At 47.5% G+C, this 17313-nt stretch overlaps 3 protein-coding genes, 1 long non-coding RNA gene and 1 pseudogene across 7 annotated transcripts; 4 read left to right on the top strand and 1 right to left on the bottom strand.

The window, feature by feature from the left end:
* Positions 1-2093: 2093 nt before the first annotated feature.
* LOC120640361 lies at positions 2094-3533 on the top strand. The gene is made up of 4 exons (XM_039916194.1): positions 2094-2124; positions 2249-2456; positions 2586-2633; positions 3239-3533. Exons 1-4 carry the CDS (start codon positions 2094-2096, stop codon positions 3384-3386), a joined length of 435 nt encoding a protein of 144 aa, XP_039772128.1. The 3' UTR covers positions 3387-3533.
* Positions 3534-6427: 2894 nt separating this feature from the next.
* Positions 6428-6911, top strand: LOC120643140. Its single transcript, XR_005662861.1, has 2 exons — positions 6428-6480; positions 6600-6911. It is a non-coding gene; the product is annotated as an uncharacterized LOC120643140 (long non-coding RNA).
* A 3071-nt stretch (positions 6912-9982) lies between these two features.
* Positions 9983-10806, top strand: LOC120641928. The gene is made up of 2 exons (XM_039918252.1): positions 9983-10213; positions 10348-10806. The coding sequence occupies exons 1-2, from the start codon at positions 10120-10122 to the stop codon at positions 10488-10490; spliced, it is 237 nt and encodes a 78-aa protein (XP_039774186.1). The 5' UTR covers positions 9983-10119; the 3' UTR covers positions 10491-10806.
* A 1982-nt stretch (positions 10807-12788) lies between these two features.
* Positions 12789-14303, top strand: LOC120641933 (annotated as a pseudogene). Its single transcript, XR_005662453.1, has 2 exons — positions 12789-13326; positions 13417-14303. The product of XR_005662453.1 is annotated as a stress enhanced protein 2, chloroplastic-like (transcript).
* A 367-nt stretch (positions 14304-14670) lies between these two features.
* LOC120641932 lies at positions 14671-17295 on the bottom strand. 3 transcript variants are annotated; one of them, XM_039918260.1, is made up of 11 exons: positions 16985-17214; positions 16842-16903; positions 16704-16752; positions 16522-16596; positions 16304-16372; positions 16060-16136; positions 15600-15688; positions 15392-15521; positions 15169-15259; positions 14997-15062; positions 14671-14905 (listed from the first exon to the last, which is right to left on the bottom strand). In XM_039918260.1, the coding sequence occupies exons 1-11, from the start codon at positions 17120-17122 to the stop codon at positions 14786-14788; spliced, it is 966 nt and encodes a 321-aa protein (XP_039774194.1). In that variant the 5' UTR covers positions 17123-17214; the 3' UTR covers positions 14671-14785. The 3 variants fall into 3 exon arrangements, with proteins under 3 accessions (XP_039774194.1, XP_039774193.1, XP_039774196.1); XM_039918259.1 differs by having other exon boundaries at positions 16827-16903; XM_039918262.1 differs by lacking the exon at positions 16704-16752 and having other exon boundaries at positions 16808-16903; positions 16985-17295.
* Positions 17296-17313: the final 18 nt, after the last annotated feature.

The raw sequence follows: 17313 nt of genomic DNA on the forward strand, positions 1-17313 counted from the left end.
GCACCGGGGCTTGCCTGTGATTAACACTAGGTCAGTGTTTGTTAGATGACACTCGCTTGGCGAGTATTCTGGCCCAAGCATGTACTCCTGGTTCTTTGCCTCTTCTGGATATGTCCACCAAACATCGTCTTCGTGTTCGGTTCCATCAGCACGTGCCTCACATCCACGCGTTGTATATCTAGCGCACCTAAATGATATGCAATGATACGAGTGCATGAATATAAGAAAAATAACACATGATGCAATGCAATGTGACTAATAGAAAAGATATGACTGGGCAATTATTTACCGAGTAAACATAACAAACGAGCTCACAAGGCAAATGGGTTGGGGCTGCAATACAAGAATTCATTCAGTTTATTTTAGCCTAAAGTGTTTCCTTCAAAAGCATTACTAAACTTATTTAGAAAAGCCAAGCAATACGATAAAGCAAGAAGGATTAAACTAGAACTTGATGTAACAAGCGAGCAAGCATAAGCAAGATAAATAAAGACAAACCACATTTTGATATATCCGATTTAACATGATTTATACATGAACAAGAATTTAATAACTGAATTTACCATTCAATACAATATTTATAAAAAAGTTTGTACAACTAGAGAGCAGACACAGGCAGCATATAGAGAGATGCTTATCAATAGTTGCATCAACCCTACACTAGTTTAACACACGGGCACTTCATACAACCAACATAACCAACATGTCAGATGTAATTAAAGTGTTTCAAAATTTTGTTAGACAGCTCATGAAAACTAGCTCCGATGACTAACCACCAGTCATGACATCATATGTACAAAACAAATATTTATTTTCTTCTAAACCTATTATCCACGTTCTTAATATTAAACAAGCCTATTATGAGGTAAATTAGTAACTCAGGATATGAAATTCTTACCTTAAACTACAAACATTATCACTAATTTACCATGAAATTGCTAAAGCATTTGAATTGTTACAACTTCATTTAAGGAATTATTACAAATTATCCACATAAAGCATTAACAAGCAATTATTGATTTCCAACAAAATATTAAACTAAAGCATGCCATATTATCTACCCAAAGCATATATCTAGTCGTGAGGGGCATAACAAAATAAATCTCGTCACTTATGGTTCAAACTATAATTTACTAGGCATTAAATAAGTTTAGCACATTTTCTATTTTTACACCTTTCTATTATTCATAATAATTTATTAAGCACTATCCAACTTAAATCAACAACTCAGTCATACATGCATCAATAATTCTGAAATTTTTATCACAGAACCTACATCACATGAATAACCTACCATAAAAATTTCATAGCAAAAGGAGAAACATAACTACATATATGATTTTATCCCTAACAAGCATGGATAAAATTCTAGGACAATATTTTTCTACCTACACATGTCATATTATAGGTTCACTACATAGATCTAATCACAAAGATTACAAAAAGTCCTTATTTGTCTTTTTAGGATTTTTCTACTATTTTTAATTGAATTTCCAAATTTACTGCAAAAATGTAAAAACAAAACTAGATATTATGTTTAAGTCCCTAGATTTGCAAAAAAACCCCTAGAAAGATTTGGGACCTCGCAATCTAGCCCTTGGCCGGGGTTGGAGACAGGGGAGGCGGCGGCGGCCCGTTTTCCGGCGCCGGTGATCGCCGGCGGCGAGGGGGACTCTGGGGAAAAGCTAGAGGGGGTCCAGGCGAACCTGTAGAGGGACTTGGCCGGCGTTGGGGTGGCTCGTGGCGGCGGCGCCATGCGAGCAGGCGGCCGGCGGCGGCGCTAGGTCGCGGCGGCGGCGCTCCGGCGAGTAAGGGAGGGCGCGGCTTGGTCGATGAGCTTCCTTGGGAGGTAGGGAACGTGTCTGGGTGGTCGTTTGGGGAGGAAGGAGGTCGTAGGTAGGGGCTCCATGGCGAGCTCCGCTCGGCGGCGACTATGGCGGGTGGCGGCGGTAGCTGGCGGCGGCGGCGAGCTCGGCCCGTGGCGGCGGCGGCGAGCTCGGCCCGTGGCCGCAGCGGCCATGGCTCGGCGCTGGAAGGCGGGGCGAGCGGGGCGGAGTGGCACGCGGCGAGTTTGGCTCGCGGCCACGACGGCCATGGCGGCAACGGCGGGCTCGGGAGCGCACGGTGCGTGGCGTGCATCGGCGACGCGAGGGGCGACGGCGCAGGGCACGCGGGCTCGTGGCAGGCGGTGTGCGTGCGAGAGAGAGACGAGGGAGTGAGCGAGAGGGACGCGGACGGCACTGGCGAGGACGCGCGGCACGCGCGCTCGAGCGGCGCCGTGGCCAATTTGGCGTTGGCGACCCCGGCAAATATCGGGGTGTTACACACTGCTCGCCCGCCGCTCCGCCGCGGCCCCTCGCCGCGAAGCCCAGGGACGAGCCGGACCCCGACGACGGCAGGCAGAGGGTCGTCATCTTCTTCGGGACGCAGACCGGCACCGCGAGGGCTTCGCCAAGGTTCCCACTCAACTGTGTCGTTTGATTTTTTTGTTGTTGTTTTTTGGCACAAGCAGAGCTCGGTGCTCTGCTCTTGCTTCCGCTGCTGGTTGGATTGAAGTTGATGGCCCTTTTGGCGTGGATTTGTAGGCGCTCGCTGAAGGGGCCAAGGCGAGGTACGACATGGCCGTCTTCAAGGTGGTCGATCTGGTATGCTGCAGAGGCTTCACCCTTTCGCTGCTGCTTAAAAATTCCATGCTTCTAGCAGCTCAGCTTAAAAATTAATCTGTTTGGCCCTTTAGCTATCCGTGGGAAGCAATGCTAGTATAAATGGGTTTCTTATTTTGATTTCCTCCAAAAAAAGGTCCTTTGTGTATCTTGGAAATGATTTCTCGTCAATGGGTGATGACACCTGCTTGATCTGACCTGACACTAAAAGAACAATCATGCTTCAGTGTCCAAGTCAACTTTTCTTGTTCTTGTCACTCTGCCAAGCTATATCTTTTTTATTCACTTCAATCGCTTTCTTGTTGACTGAAACTTTATATGTATCATTGAACAAACTCCAAGCAACTAAGCCACATGGAACAACTGTTCAAGATAATATCATCAAGTGATTGTTAATTTGCAGCAAATAGGAAGCAGCAATCTGACACTGATTGTTAATTTGCAGAAAGCTTAGCACATTACTCCATTGATGGCTTATCAACTAATTCAGGTACTACATTGAAAGTAATTATGTGTACACATTCTTTACATCTTATAGAAAAAAATCCTAAGTTTTCGTTTTCCAGATTTTCCAGGTACTACATTGGTTGCTTTGAGCTTCAAGGAAGCTTGGAAGGAGACCTGGTACTTGGAAGGATGGAGAAGACCTGGTACTTGGAAGGCCCCTGGAAAAAAACAGGCTGCCTGAGCATCCAAACTGATGTGATTACTTCTGGGAACTGATGTGACTGAATGTTAAATTCAGGCTGTAACTGATGTGATTACTTCTGCAAACTGATGTGACTTCTGTAAACTTCTGTAAACTGTTGTTTCAGGCACTTTACATGATAAATGTTAGTAAAAATCCTTCCTGTAAAGGCTTAGTCAAAAGCCTTATTTGTGATTTAGGAGCTATCATTTGGTCCTTCCTGCTCGGAGAAGCTCGGCGTTTGGGCCTTCCTGCCGGCGCCGGTGAAGACAGAGCCGTGATATGGTGTTTTATGGCGCACGGGAGCAGGCAGGAGGGGGCCGGGTGGAGGCGATTGGAAGAGCTGGCGAGGCAGCAAGGCGCCGGGTGTGAGCACGGCGTCGGGGACCTAGCGTGGCCGTACGCCACCGGGATCGACCCCGGCGTCGTGGTTCTGGTGAGGTAGGACGCCGCTGGGACGAGGACCTGCCGGCCGTGTGGGTGTCACGAATGTCGACCGGCGTTTCTTGGATGACGAGGTAGGCGCGGCCGGCCGGGGAGGGCACCCATCGCCGGAGATGACGCGAGGCGGCGGCGGCCTGGTCCGGCTCGGCCCATCGCTGTCGGTGCCCCAAGGGGGGATCCGTCCATGGCGCGGAGTCTATCGGCAGCGGGCGAGGATCTCCGACGACGGCAAGGCGGGATGGTGGCGGCGGCGGCCGGCGCGGGAGCCGCGACGTAAGAAGGGACCGAGCGTGCGAACGAGAGGAGAAGGGAGAGAGGAAAAAAAGAAGTGGGGCCCTCATGTCGGGTGGAAATAGATGGCCTCCAGTTCTAGGGGCCCTAGGCCAAAGTTTGGTGGCCTCCACAAAATGGTAGCCCGTTTAGGGGCCCGGCTAGAGTTGATTTTTCCACCTGGGAGACTAAATGAAAAGATAGAGGCCCATTTAGTCACCGGGCTAGAGATGCTCTTACTCCCCCTGCTGGTGATTGATTTTTGATGTCCACCGACTAAATTTTCATATGGAAATCCATTTGCTCTCCCTGCTGGAGTTGCTCTTAGCAAATATATATATATAAATATAAATATATAAATGCTATAAGTTGCCGTTGCATCCATCACTGATCACGATCAGATTATATTATGTTATCACCAAGTACTAGTACCAACTAGTTACCCAAAAAATAATTAATTTCGCATCGCATCACATGGCGCTAGCAGACGCGTACTGGTGCGGAGCGGGCAGCAATTAGGACAGTCCCGATACATATTCCACTCATAGAGTCTTAAATCTCAAAGACTCTATCACAAAAAACTATATTTCTCAAAACAAAGTGTGTAATAGTAGTTTCTATACGTAGAATTATTTATTGTTTTTCTTCCATCACAAGATCTATGGACTCCACGCCCTCTCCACAACGCGAGTCTCTTTAGCTTCTTGGGCATTGAAGGGCACGTAGACTTGAGGTCTTATCTAAAAACCAAGTCTTATTTTTTTCTCTCTCTTCAATAATTAGAGTGCTATATCAGAAAAAAACTATAAATAGATGACTATAAATATACTTAGACTCCATGGTAGAGTCTGGATTGAGACTGCCAACAATTCAACCAGCAGCCTTGCTCGTAGAAGCGAATGAATTAACCAGCTAATAATGGCCGTGTTTGGTTATTTTCACGCACGTTTTCCGAGAAGAGAATCTCGCATGCATGGAGTACTAAATGTAGTCTATTTGTAAAATCTTTTCTGGGACGGGTGTAACTTTTTGAGATGAATCTAATGACGGTAATTAATTGATGATTTGTTACAGTGATGCTACAGTAACCATTCTCTAATCACGCGGTCAAAGGCCTCGTTAGATTCGTCTCGCGATTTACACAGGAGGTTGTGGAGGTGGTTTTGTAATTAGACTTTATTTGATACTCTAAATTAGTAGTCAAAGATGAAAAAAAATTCCATAGAATCCTAACCAAACACGGCCAATGAGATCGAGAGCTCCGTTTTCAGGTGCTCTCGCTCACCAACCATATGATACACACGCGCGGCGGCCGAGAAATTCTCTGATGCCTCGTCGTGGGTCTGTCTGATGATGTCTGATGAACACGAGCTCCCTTATTCAGTTCTTGCAGGTCTAGCGCCCCTGGCTACACACCCAACTAATTCCATCAGCTCCCTTATTCAGTTCTTGCAGGTCTAGCGCCCCTGGCTACACACCCAACTAATTCCATCAGCTAATTAATTTAGCTCGATCGGGAGGCAGTAGCACCGCTGCCTACACATATACTAGCAACGACAAATTAAAGCTCTTCTATCTAGTCCAAACCCATGGCTAACTTCGCTGCTCAAATCAAGGACAAGTTCCTCGGCCTCGTCGACCGCGTCGCCGGCTGCGGCCGCGCCTGTAACAACCCGAATAATGACTAAGATCTACTCTACACATTGAGTAAACCACACCTGCTAAATAACTATCTTATGTTTTCGTCTTCGCTTCGCGCAAAAGGTTCGAACCGGAGTTACTAGCTTCCCAGGGACCGGCTATTTAAACTGGTTCGACTCCCTCTCTACTTTCAGTTTGGGACTAAGGAGCTGAGCTCCGCGGTGCTACAGTAGCTTGCGCTACAATAACCCACGCAGTTTAGTCGGCCCGTGGGACAAAGGAGCATGATCACCTCTCTTGGGCCACGTCCCATACGTCTAGTGCTACAATCCCTCTCTTGGGCCACGTCCCATACGTCTAGTGCTACAATCCCATGTGCCACGTCCGTGGATTCACTGGTATCTGTGTTTCCACGCGCCGACGTGTTCATGTACGCGCACTTCTGCCCGTACGTGGCATGAAACCGCGAGAGTATGGCTCTGATACCCCTGTAACGACCCGGCCCAGGATAACAGCTAAGATCTACTCTACACGTTGAGTAAACCACACCTGCTAAATAATTCTCTTGCGCTTTCGTCCTCGCTTCGCGCAAAAAGTTCGAACCGGAGTTACTAGCTTCCCAAGGACTGGCTATTTAAACTGGTTCGGCTGCCTCTCTACTTTGAGTTTGGGACTAAGGAGCTCCGCGGTGCTACGCCCAGTCGGCCCGTGGGCCGTGACAGCGCCGGCACCGGCAAGGACGTGCGGGAGCCCATCAAGCTCCACACCGTGCAGGTATATATGTATCCTCATGCATCGTCGATCGATCTGTTAGTGGTGTCCAACACATCATGCATCCATCCGGTCGAGCTAATGCCGCCATTTCTCTGTTGCTGGATTATTTCGTGTTGCAGCGCGTTGAGGTCAGGTCCAGAGGCGGAGATAATCCTACCGTGCCAGATGGATCGCACGCTGGGGTCAACTAGGGACTGCTGAGCGGACGCCGTGGATGTACAACTTCCTTGCCTGCCGCTCTCGCTGTGTCACGACATTTATTTGCTAGCTAGTGCTCTCAACTCTGAATGTAATGTTTTTTTATTTACAGAAAATAAAGTTCCTTTGTAAGCCGTGCGAGTCGGTGACCTCGCATTTCAAATCCTGCGATTGTGCTCGCCAGCATTTTTGAATCTGTGTATGACCATGTAATGTTGATTAGTTGATTTATACGTTTCCTCCTTAATTTCTAGTTAAGCCATATATATTTGTGCTTCCCATGCCTAGCGCCACAACGAACTACTGTAGTGTGGTGGCAGAGTCTTGGTCTGGCAACGAGCTACTCTACTAGTCGTGTTGATTTCTAAATTCAGTCGCAGTGACCCACACCCGAACACTGAACTCTGTCCCTGCCATATCTAATAATCACGTAAATTATCCTATATTTTGTCCTTTGCCTTGGTGCAATCAACAAGACTTCGAGACAAATGATCACGTAAATTTGCTAGTGCAAATTCAAATACTGAGGACTGAACCTTTTCCTCGTCCAGCTGCCTTCTCTTGCTTGTAGGGCTAGACACCGAGCCAACTCGGCACGGCTCGGCTCGGTCTAACTCGTTAGTCTAACGAGCCAGCTCGGCTCGGCTCGTTAACAAAACGAGCAAAAATAGCAGCTCGGCTCGACTCGTTAATAGCTTGAGCTAGTGTAACAGCTCAAGGGAACAGTAGCTCGAGTACTATAGCACGTCGGGGGTACTGTAGCGTCGCAACACTGTTCACCCGCGGGGACTTGTCCCATACTGAAAACTGATTGAGAGCCAGACCAATTTAAATACCGAGTCACGGGAAGCTAATTAATTCCGGATCGATTTTTTTTTGCGCGAAGCGAGGACGAAAGCGCAAGAGGATTAATTAGTAGGTGTGGTTTACTCAACTTGAAGAGTAGATCTTAGCCGTTATCCCGGGCCGGGTCGTTACAGTGGTATCAGAGCCGACTCTCGCGGTTTCACGCCACATACGGGCAGAAGTGCGCGGGCATGAGCACGGGCGCGTGGGGGCGCAGATGCCAAGGCATGTGGACGGGCGCGTGCGAGGCACGGACGTCGCACAGGGACCGTTGGCACTGGACGCACGGACGTGGCACATGGGACCGTTAGCACTAGACGTATGGGACGTGGCCAAGAGAGGAGATCCTGGTATTTAGTTTGGTCTGGTACTCGACGGGGACGTCGAGTCCTAAGGGGGAATAATTGTAACAGCCCAAGGGAACAGTGGTGGGCCGGTACTGTAGCAGACGGGGGGTACTGTAGCCGAATTGGACCGGGCCTGGTGTCGATTACTGTAGCTCGATTACTGTAGCACGTCGGGGGTACTGTAACGTTGCGACACTGTTCACCCCGCGGGGGATTGTCCCATACTGAAAACCGATTGAGAGCCAGACCAATTTAAATACCGAGTCACGGGAAGCTAATTAATTCCGGATCGATTTTTTTTGCGCGAAGCGAGGACGAAAGCGCAAGAGGATTAATTAGTAGGTGTGGTTTACTCAACTTGAAGAGTAGATCTTAGCCGTTATCTCGGGCCGGGTCGTTACAGCTAGGTCGTTAGGCTCACGAGCTAGGTCATATGGAGCCTTCTGAAAGCAGTAGGTAGCTAGGTTGTGTCTGTAACATGCAAGTTTCTCGATCATACTTTTGTAATAATAATGTTTATGGAGTAATTTAGCTCCAAACAGTGTATTAATTTTTCTTCGGAAAGTGTATTTTTTCCAAGTTTCTTGTTGGTGCTCCTATGTATTTTTTCTCTCCATGCTAATAATGCTCTTTACGTTTGTTTTTAATGTAGCTGGTGTTGTAGCAGATTACTCAAAGGATATATTTGAGCAAGAGGGAGATGCGTTTTGATGATCACAAAAAATATTTTGGTATTGGCGATTGAATTGGTAATCTGCTGGAGCACCTCCAATTACCAAAAGAACAAGTTTTTAGTATTGGGGACGGTGATGAGTAATCTACTAGAGATGCTCGTGTATGACAACACTAGCATTCAATTAAAATCCCGATCATAATTAACATGATGATTAATCACGATGGCCAGCAGTCGCTCTGCATGACGGGCATTATTCTCACCAATTTCTCGGCGTCATCCCAAGGGTGAAGACAGGTACAAGGACAAATTCCGCGATTTCTCATGTGACGCCCGATATTTATTTGGTAAAACAAAACGACACGGCCGATCGCACCATGCTTAGCAAAATATAGTAGCAGGTACAATTTGCTGAGTCATCTCTGATCACTCTACTCTATCTGTTATTGTAGTATTGATTTGCCGATACAATACAGCAAGCATAGCAGGGGTAACTGGACACACAAAGGTGAGATATAAATATAACACATCGAGCATCTGTGCCTAGAGATTCCTAGCCGAACATCGAGCTTGCGTTGCAACGATGACGCTTTTCTGGTGCTCTGAAATCTGAATGCGTGCCGGTCTTTCTTGCGTTCGTGGTAGCACTAGCAGTAGGGCATCGGGCATGTATATCTATGCTCTACGTATATGCCTCTGTAGCTGTTTTATTTATACCCTGCTATATATACTTGAATACTTGATCACCATATGACCAATACAAGTGATGAACATATTAGAGATGTGGAGCTACATACATAGTTTTTTATTTTTTTAATACAATTTTTTACTATAATTACGGAATAATACTCTAGATATTATAAATTTCAAAAATAGGTCATGATCGTCTGCCCAGTGGACGAAATTGAGATTTCGTCAGCTGAGCAGACAAATTTGCTAAATTTCATCCACTAGTTGGACGAAAACAATTTTCGTCCAATCATTAGAAGAAGAAACCAGCAAATTTAAAGATGATCATGACCTATTTTTTAAATTTATCAAATTTGAAGTATTATTCCGTAATTACCATAAACAATCGTATTAAAAAAATAAAAGACACCGTAGTAACGAGCATTATTGCTGCCTGTTCCGAGGTACGGTCGAGGACAGGTAGAGGGACAAATGACACGATTTCTCATGTGGCGCCCGTGTGATTTGGTGAAGCAAAACAACCCAACCACTGCCATACTTAACAGATAATATACTAGTGCAATTTGTTGCCTCCTCACTAATCACGCTGCATCATATCATTCTCTCTGAATATTTAATAATCGAGCTGCTGCTCTCGCCAGCAATATAATACTGAATAATATTATTATCCTCGCGTGCGCATGTGGGCCTCCATGTCCGGCGACGATGCCCCCGCCGTGTATATAAATGGGGCGCCCGGGGATAGCGGGAGGACTCACCAGTCGCAAACTCAGTCACACAACAGAGCAGATTGTAGCAGCGGCTGCAACTTCTGAGCTCTGAGGAGAAGGTTAGCAGAAAGCACACAGCTCCGGCAGCTCCTCGACCACTGCCTAGTTAGCTCCCATGGCCAGCTACTTCGCCGCGCAGCTCAAGGACATGTTCTTCGTGCTCGTCGAGCGCGTCACGGGCTATGGCTGGACCACCCAAGCTCAGGATGGTTCGTCACGTTTATGTTTATATTCTCAAGCATTATTGCCGCTCTGGAAAATGCTAGTACTTTTGAAGTATGTAAATTAAATTAAATGAAGTGGGTGCAGTGGTCAATTTTTTCTGCTCTATTACTTCATGCAGGTGCACAAGAGCCCACCAAGTTGACATCTGAAGCGGTCTCTCCAGCTGAAGAAGAGGCGACCGTGGTGCAGAACATTCATATCCGAGCAAGAAGCAGCGCGGATCCCGTTGTGTCCAGTGGCACAAAGCCTCAGGTTAACTAGCGTTATGAAGGGACTATAGAGCTTGGCTGCAGTCTCTACTGTGCCTGCTTCCATGGCCTCGAGAAGATGCCTGCTGGTGTTTTTAACTTTTCAAGCAAGGATGCGTATGCGTATCCCAGTCCTGTTGCGTCATGCAATCTGATCAGAGCGTGTTCGAGTCCTATAATTCACTTAGTTTGTAATCCCTGTCATGTATGTTTGTGTCGGCTCATGGTCGAGCTTGGTATTAGGTTGTCGGTGTTATGTTTGCTGATCAAGCTTGTAGTGTTCCTTCATAAAGCGTGCATTAATATGTTCGATCCATTCTTCAGCTTAAGCAGTGTACCCAAAGCTTCTGTCTTTTGCCGTATATATGTGTTCTATCTACGTGATTAAACAAGCAAACTTCGTTGTATATTACGAGACGCATCTGATCCCCATTACATTTTTTTGAAGAAAAAAATAAAAAATGTGGGCCCTGGCCCCTTACCACTCCCCTAGAAAAATGCAAATAGCCACAGAGTTTCCAACAGAATAATTGAACAACAATGATACAAACACCAGTCTATCAATGCCGTAAAACTCCAAAAAAATAAGTAAAATTCCAATTTTAGTTGCGATATACGCTATGAGAATAGAAATGATGATACTATTCACTGAGATATACCTATCTTATTCTTAGTAGTGTCTCTCCGTTCTCCATAGACCATACATTTTAAGTAGATAACCGTGTAGTTTCTCACATGTTTTCATGACGATCTGTAGCACTCCTAGGGAAGTCATAATATACTAACATGTAGTACATGAAAAAAGAACCTGGGGGGGGGGGGGGGGGGGGAGCTAGGGGATTTGGAATTTTTTCGACACTCTAAAGAGCAGCCTTTCAGTTTTGAGTCTCCATGCTCTAAAGCTTTTCTCCTAGAACATTGGCTCATTGATTCCTTTTGCCATTATCCAACTGTCTCAGAAAAAAAATACTTTTGCGTCATACACCTAATGTCACAGTACACTCACATCGTGAGCTGGTCCGTTCCAACCGTAACGACAACACCAGCACACAAAGCGATCGATCTGTGTCTGAAGGTCCATTTTGAATATAATCATGCGTGCTGGCCTGCCAGAGCGTGGTTTGGGGCCATCCCAAGCAATGGGCCAAGAAGACTAGTAGTAGGACGGCAAACGAGACGATTTCTGATGTGGCGCCAGAGATTTGGGACAGAAAAACAACAAGATCAGGCCATATTTAACAAAGAAAAATATATAATAATGCAATTTGGCGCCTCATAGAGATCTCTATGATCAACAGCAGCCGTTGCGTCCAGGTTGCGTCGTAGTCGTAGGACAGACACAGTGGTCTCAGTGGTCAACAGCAGCCGGAGCATGCCGTTGATGGACGGAGATCGCTTTACTGGAATGAAGGGGCAAAAAGAATTGATTAGGAATTAATGTTATCGAGAGGTGCTCAACAACCACGCATATGATAAACATGCCGGACGATGGATCCAGAGATTACGATGATTCCGGTCGCGGAGATCCTCGCATGCGCGTGATGAATCATGGTGAGTGGGTGACCCAGTGATCCTATCTGTATATGCCACGTCGGCACCACCCACCACCCACCAGCCGTTTTTCTGGACCTGGAGCTCTGAAAGCTCACAAACATCCGAAAACGTGTGCTGCTTTTTGCAGCAGGCTGGCTCACCCTGAATGCGTGAAGAGCTAGCAGGAGAGGCGACTTGGACAGCTTGACAACCAGTTGATGATTTCTGGACAAGAACCACGACCTTGTAATCTAAAGCTTACGGCCTCAAAGTTCGTCTGGTCGCAACCTCGATCAAGCCTAAAAAATATTTGCCCCTTGCAGCTATGAACAGTTAATCTAAAAAATCGCTCATCTCGATCCAGAATTCTGCATACGTACAATCATACTATAGTGATCAAAGATGGAACGAATAGTCTAGTCATAATCCGCACCTGATCACCAAACACGTGTGCCCGATCTCCCAGTACTCGGGACGAAAGGTCGAAAGGTCTACGACAAGGGAGAACCGTCGGATGGGGGATCGGACGGCGCAAGAGTGGTCCCTGAACCTGGAGCGCCGATAGCAACGGCGACTGTGTCCGAGAACGCCGCCACGTCCGTCCGCCCGCCCCCCATGCCGGCGTCTCGGCGGAAGCAACGGTGGCGTGGGCCGCTGGAACACACGGGAACGCGACAATCTTACGGCCGCGGGCGAGGTCGACGGGTGAATCCGGGGCCCGGAGTCCCTTCAACACCGGCCAAGCGCACCCGCGTGACGTGTCGGCGTGCGGGCGTCTCGCCGCGAGTCCCCGGCGGCCTCACCAGGCGGGGCTCGCCTTCACCGGGCGGTGAACGGCCGCGTCGCCCGCCGCTCGCTGTCCCTGCCAGACTTTCAAAAAGGGCGGCGAGTCACCGGTTGGTTACTCACAGTCACAGATTTGCGATCGGATTCCAAGAAGCCGAGTGAATCGCACGCAGCTCGTCGAGTCGAGTCCAGAGGGAGCGCTGCGCACGGACAGAGCCCCCCGCCATGGCGGCCGCGGCGCGCGCGATCATCTGCGAGCTGGCGCCGGAGAAGGTGGCGTCGGTGCCCGCGCCGCCGAAGAAGCGCGACGCCGGGAAGGCGGTGCTGCAGCCCCGGCTCTGCACGCTGCGGTCGTACGGCGCCGGCAGCGGCGTGGTGACGCGGAGGATTCTGACCGGGGCGGAGGACGGGAGCGGGGCCGCGGACTCGGGCGGCTCTGCTGCCTCCCCGTTCTTCGCATCGCTGGCCGACTACATCGAGAGCTCCGCAAGAGCCAGGACTTCGAGACCATCTCCGGCCGCCTCGCCATGGTGAGTCAACACTGAAGACTCCTCCTCGCTTCTTCCTCCCTCGTTCACCTGTGCACGTTGGACTCGAGCTCATGGTGCTGCTTGCTGCAGGTGGCTTTCTTGGCGGCCGTGGCGGTGGAGCTGACGACGGGCAGCTCGCTGTTCAAGAAGCTGGACACGATGGAGATCGAGGAGGCGGCGGGGTTGTGCGTGGCCGTGGTCGCCTGCGCCGCAGCGTTCGCGTGGGCATCCAGCGCGCGCACCAGGATCGGTCGGATGTTCACGCTGGGGTGCAACGCCTTCGTCGACTCCCTCATCGATAACATCGTCGAGGCGCTCTTCTCCGAGAGCGAGCTCCAGGACTGGTCCGACGACGTATAAGTATGCAAATATATACGCATAGAGACTAGATATAGACAGTACAGTATATACATAGAGAAAGTATTTACAGATAGATCGTCAAGCTGTTGAGATCCGCGGATTTCGCAAGCTTCGTCCGTTGCAACGGCAAGGAAGTTGTTCTGAATTTTTGTTCAGACATTGATCCTGAATCCAAGGTTATCAGACATGGATCATACAGGGTTCCAAACAACTGGCAGCTGTTGTCCACGGCCCTGCAAGGATGAACTGTGATCACAAATCTGCAGCCTGTGTAGGAAGACAAGCAGAGTATCTTTGACCTTTGTGTAGCCAGGCAGTCCGTCAAGGTTGTGAAATATGTAGATCTCTACATTTCATCAGAGAAATAGTGTACAGGGGACGGGGAGGATCAGCCCCTTAATTCAACTGCACCTACTAGTATAGTGAGATTGTAATTAGTGACTGAAGCATGGGAGCAAAACACCGTGTTTTCTTTAGGGGTCAAATCCGGAGTTTGACTCTTGAGATTATAATACATGGAGTGCAGACAAATCTACACATATATGTCTCCCTTGCTCCATTCCTGTATACGGGCTCTGAAGAAATACAAACACTGCTGTGTCGATTGAGCTGCAAAATTGACTTTCATTGTATTTGCTTTGAGGTTGTCATCTATACGACATTATCAATGGTCAAACAATGCACTCTCTCAAATCTCAACCCAACTCTGCTAAACCATTCCCCTTTATGACTGAAACAGGGGAGAAGTATTTCTAGAGGACATTGCAGCACATTTACTTTTATACATAACACAAGCCAAATTAACCCATTGCAAATATTAGAGGTACCTATCACAATTTTGACTGCCCAATAACCAATTAAATCCCAAGGCAAAGATTAACCAGTTACGCCAAATGATGCAGTCAATACAGCCAGAACCACACCTGTGACCCAAGTTAATTCACGGGGTTTTTTAAAATCCACCTGTGGGAATTTAGACGAAGATGCAATGGGAAGAGAAGACATTTTCCTGCTAGAGCTTGAATTTAACATCTTTTCATGTTTTCTTTAACGACATCTCTGAACCCAATCATGTTAGGACACTCAGGTTACATGGGAATCAGGAGGCATTCTCTATTGCTTCAATGCACCCCAACACGCTAGCCTTCTGGGACATTGCCGACATAAGCGCTTCATGAGCTGCTTTGTTGTTCTTCAGAAGTGATGCGGTAAACAGGACCTGCAATTCCAAAAGAATGGCATCAATCGACATGTAAGTTATGGCATGGTTCTGCTTCTGATAGTTGAAGAGAGATGAAATGATAACTCACTGCCCATCTGGTAAGGTTTTGCTGCTGATCTTTGCTTAGTTGCGGCTTAGTTCTGTTTATGAACCTCTAGAAGCAAAGAAACAGGAAATTCTTCAGATGCAGTTTGCTGAAGATATCGCCAAGAAAATGTGACAATATACAAATGGAGAGGATAGGATAAATTCGTAAGCACCTGGAGGGTGAAAAGGTCTGCTGATTGACCTACAACTTTGTCATATTCTAGACCTTCAGCGGCCAGTCCTGCCATTGAAACTACAGCTAACCTGAAGAAATTCTATAGGTGTCAGCAGCTTGTTCAAATTTATTTGATCCTGGCGATATTTGTGCAGGTGTGCATTGCACAGTAATCAAATTTACAATGTATTGTCACTAATAAGCAGATGTACAGAAAGTACCTGTCTAGTTCCTTTCCATCAAGCTTCCCACTGTATATTAGCTTCTGTAACTGTTCATCTATCAAGTTGACATGCTCCTTTCCAATATCCAAAGAATATCCCAGGATAGGGAGGCCAATCAAATAGGCGACTGAATTTTCAGGAAAGCTTGCCATTCAGTGAATTCCTACTGCAGATATAATCTTGTTGGGATGAGAGAATCACATACCCAAGAAGTGAGCAGCTTCATGCCTAGCAATTCTCTCCTGGTAGTCAGGAAAGACTGTAGAAAACGCTCCAATTGCTGCTTGCAGAAGACTACAATGATAGTATGCATTATTACCATGGGTCCATAATTAATCTGCAACATTTTTACATAGAACATCGACATTACTCTGCCCCAAAAAAATTGAGCACCATTTACATAGGATTCCAGTTTTTTCATGTTAGCAGTATCTTGAATGATCAATGCATTGAATTAAACGAAATTTGGTATTTTATTGATTTTTTTCTTGAGATGTTAAAGTTATTTGAGGATGCTACTTTTGCCTCTTTCCTGTCTAAGCAAACTTTACTCCAAGAGTTGATGTCTTTTTGGAGCCAGGCATATCCATGTAAGGTCATACGGAGTAGAAAAGATCTTTCATTTGAATTACTCTCCAAACTTGCAGAGGTAAATAAACACGTACCCCGGAGCAACGCTCCCGACAGCCAGTACGATCAATGAAATGCTTCCGATCAAATAGGGAACGAAGAAGCCCCAATCCTGTCACAGATAATTTTAGAAGATTTAAACATTTGCTTCCTTTTCATTTGGACATCAAGATCACAGTCAATTTTGCAGGTACTCCATGACTTCAAGTCCTCTATGCTCAATTGCTCATCTTATTTGAAAGTACATATAGCAGGTGTCATGGATGGAAATAGTAATACCCCAGGGAGCTGGCCTGCAATGACGGCTAAGAATCCAGTGGTACCGACGACCGTAAACAAAAATGCTGCCTGCAAGATTAAACCAAAGAGAATGCAAGATTACATTCTGAATGATGCTGCAGTTGTTCCAAAAACTTCAGTAAAACCATCACGCTTTGCCTCAGCTAACAAGAAAACACCATGTCAATTTTTGAATGGTTGGTTGGAACAGCACTTACATCATTTCTAACACTTGGAATAGCCAAATTCTCGGCATTCTTAATTCCAAGGGTAGTCAGTTCCCGCAGAGATGTCTGTTCAGTTCAGAACGCAGGCTCATCAGTTGCAAAACAATCAGACGCTCCCATGCAGACACAACGATCAATTATGGAAGAAAAAAAAGGCAACGATCAAGGGTTACATGATGCTTGCAGAATTGCACCGGGAAATGCATGGCAGAGTCATGCCTCCTGCAAACAGGAAGTGTTTGATCATTGATGCTTCAGAGGAGGGCAGTGCACTGACCGTGCGACGCGACACGTACGGCTGCGAGCCCCACCGCTTGGCCCAACCCAGCTCTCTCAGCTGGTCCAGCGCCTGCTTGACATCACCGCTGCTCTTCTGCAACACTATCCGGCTCAATGCGTCACCTCGATCATCAAATTGCTCCAGGAGTCAGGAGCCGATGCAACCGCCGCTCACCTTGTCGATGGCGGCCTGCAGCGCCTTGAGCTCCACCCCGGAGGCCGCCGAAGACGAGGCTGCCGCGGCGCGCCAGCAGCGGCGTGGAGCGGAGGAGCTCGGGGTGGTGGGAGCGACGAGCACGGCCACGATCGCCATGGATCCCACCAAGGTTCTCTCTCCCCGCGCGGCTCTGCTGCGGCCCACGGTAGGGGATAACACAGTTCAGAGTCAGCTACGAGACACGTTTCGTCGTGATCTTCTGAGGCGGAAATTGTGCGCGATGCTGCACGCGCCGCGTGTGCCGCAGTCTTTTTAGTTTCACAGGAAATGCGACGCCACAATAAATC

The sequence above is a fragment of the Panicum virgatum genome, chromosome 7K, assembly GCF_016808335.1.
Source record: "Panicum virgatum strain AP13 chromosome 7K, P.virgatum_v5, whole genome shotgun sequence".
Lineage (NCBI taxonomy): Eukaryota > Viridiplantae > Streptophyta > Magnoliopsida > Poales > Poaceae > Panicum > Panicum virgatum.

Bases quoted from the DNA above. Each gene is read 5' to 3' on its own strand.
- LOC120640361 (XM_039916194.1), top strand. From the start codon at position 2,094: ATGGCGGCAACGGCGGGCTCGGGAGCGCACG. The intron at 2,457-2,585 runs GTTCCCACTCAA...GTGGATTTGTAG, and splicing joins ACCGCGAGGGCTTCGCCAAG to GCGCTCGCTGAAGGGGCCAA. The intron at 2,634-3,238 runs GTGGTCGATCTG...CAGATTTTCCAG, and splicing joins ACGACATGGCCGTCTTCAAG to GTACTACATTGGTTGCTTTG.
- LOC120641928 (XM_039918252.1), top strand. From the start codon at position 10,120: ATGGCCAGCTACTTCGCCGCGCAGCTCAAGGACATGTTCTTCGTGCTC. The intron at 10,214-10,347 runs GTTCGTCACGTT...TACTTCATGCAG, and splicing joins GACCACCCAAGCTCAGGATG to GTGCACAAGAGCCCACCAAG.
- LOC120641932 (XM_039918259.1), bottom strand. From the start codon at position 17,122: ATGGCGATCGTGGCCGTGCTCGTCGCTCCCACCACCCCGAGCTCCTCC. The intron at 16,753-16,826 runs GTACGTGTCGCG...TCCTGTTTGCAG, and splicing joins AAGCGGTGGGGCTCGCAGCC to GAGGCATGACTCTGCCATGC. The intron at 14,906-14,996 runs GTGAGTTATCAT...TTGGAATTGCAG, and splicing joins AAAACCTTACCAGATGGGCA to GTCCTGTTTACCGCATCACT.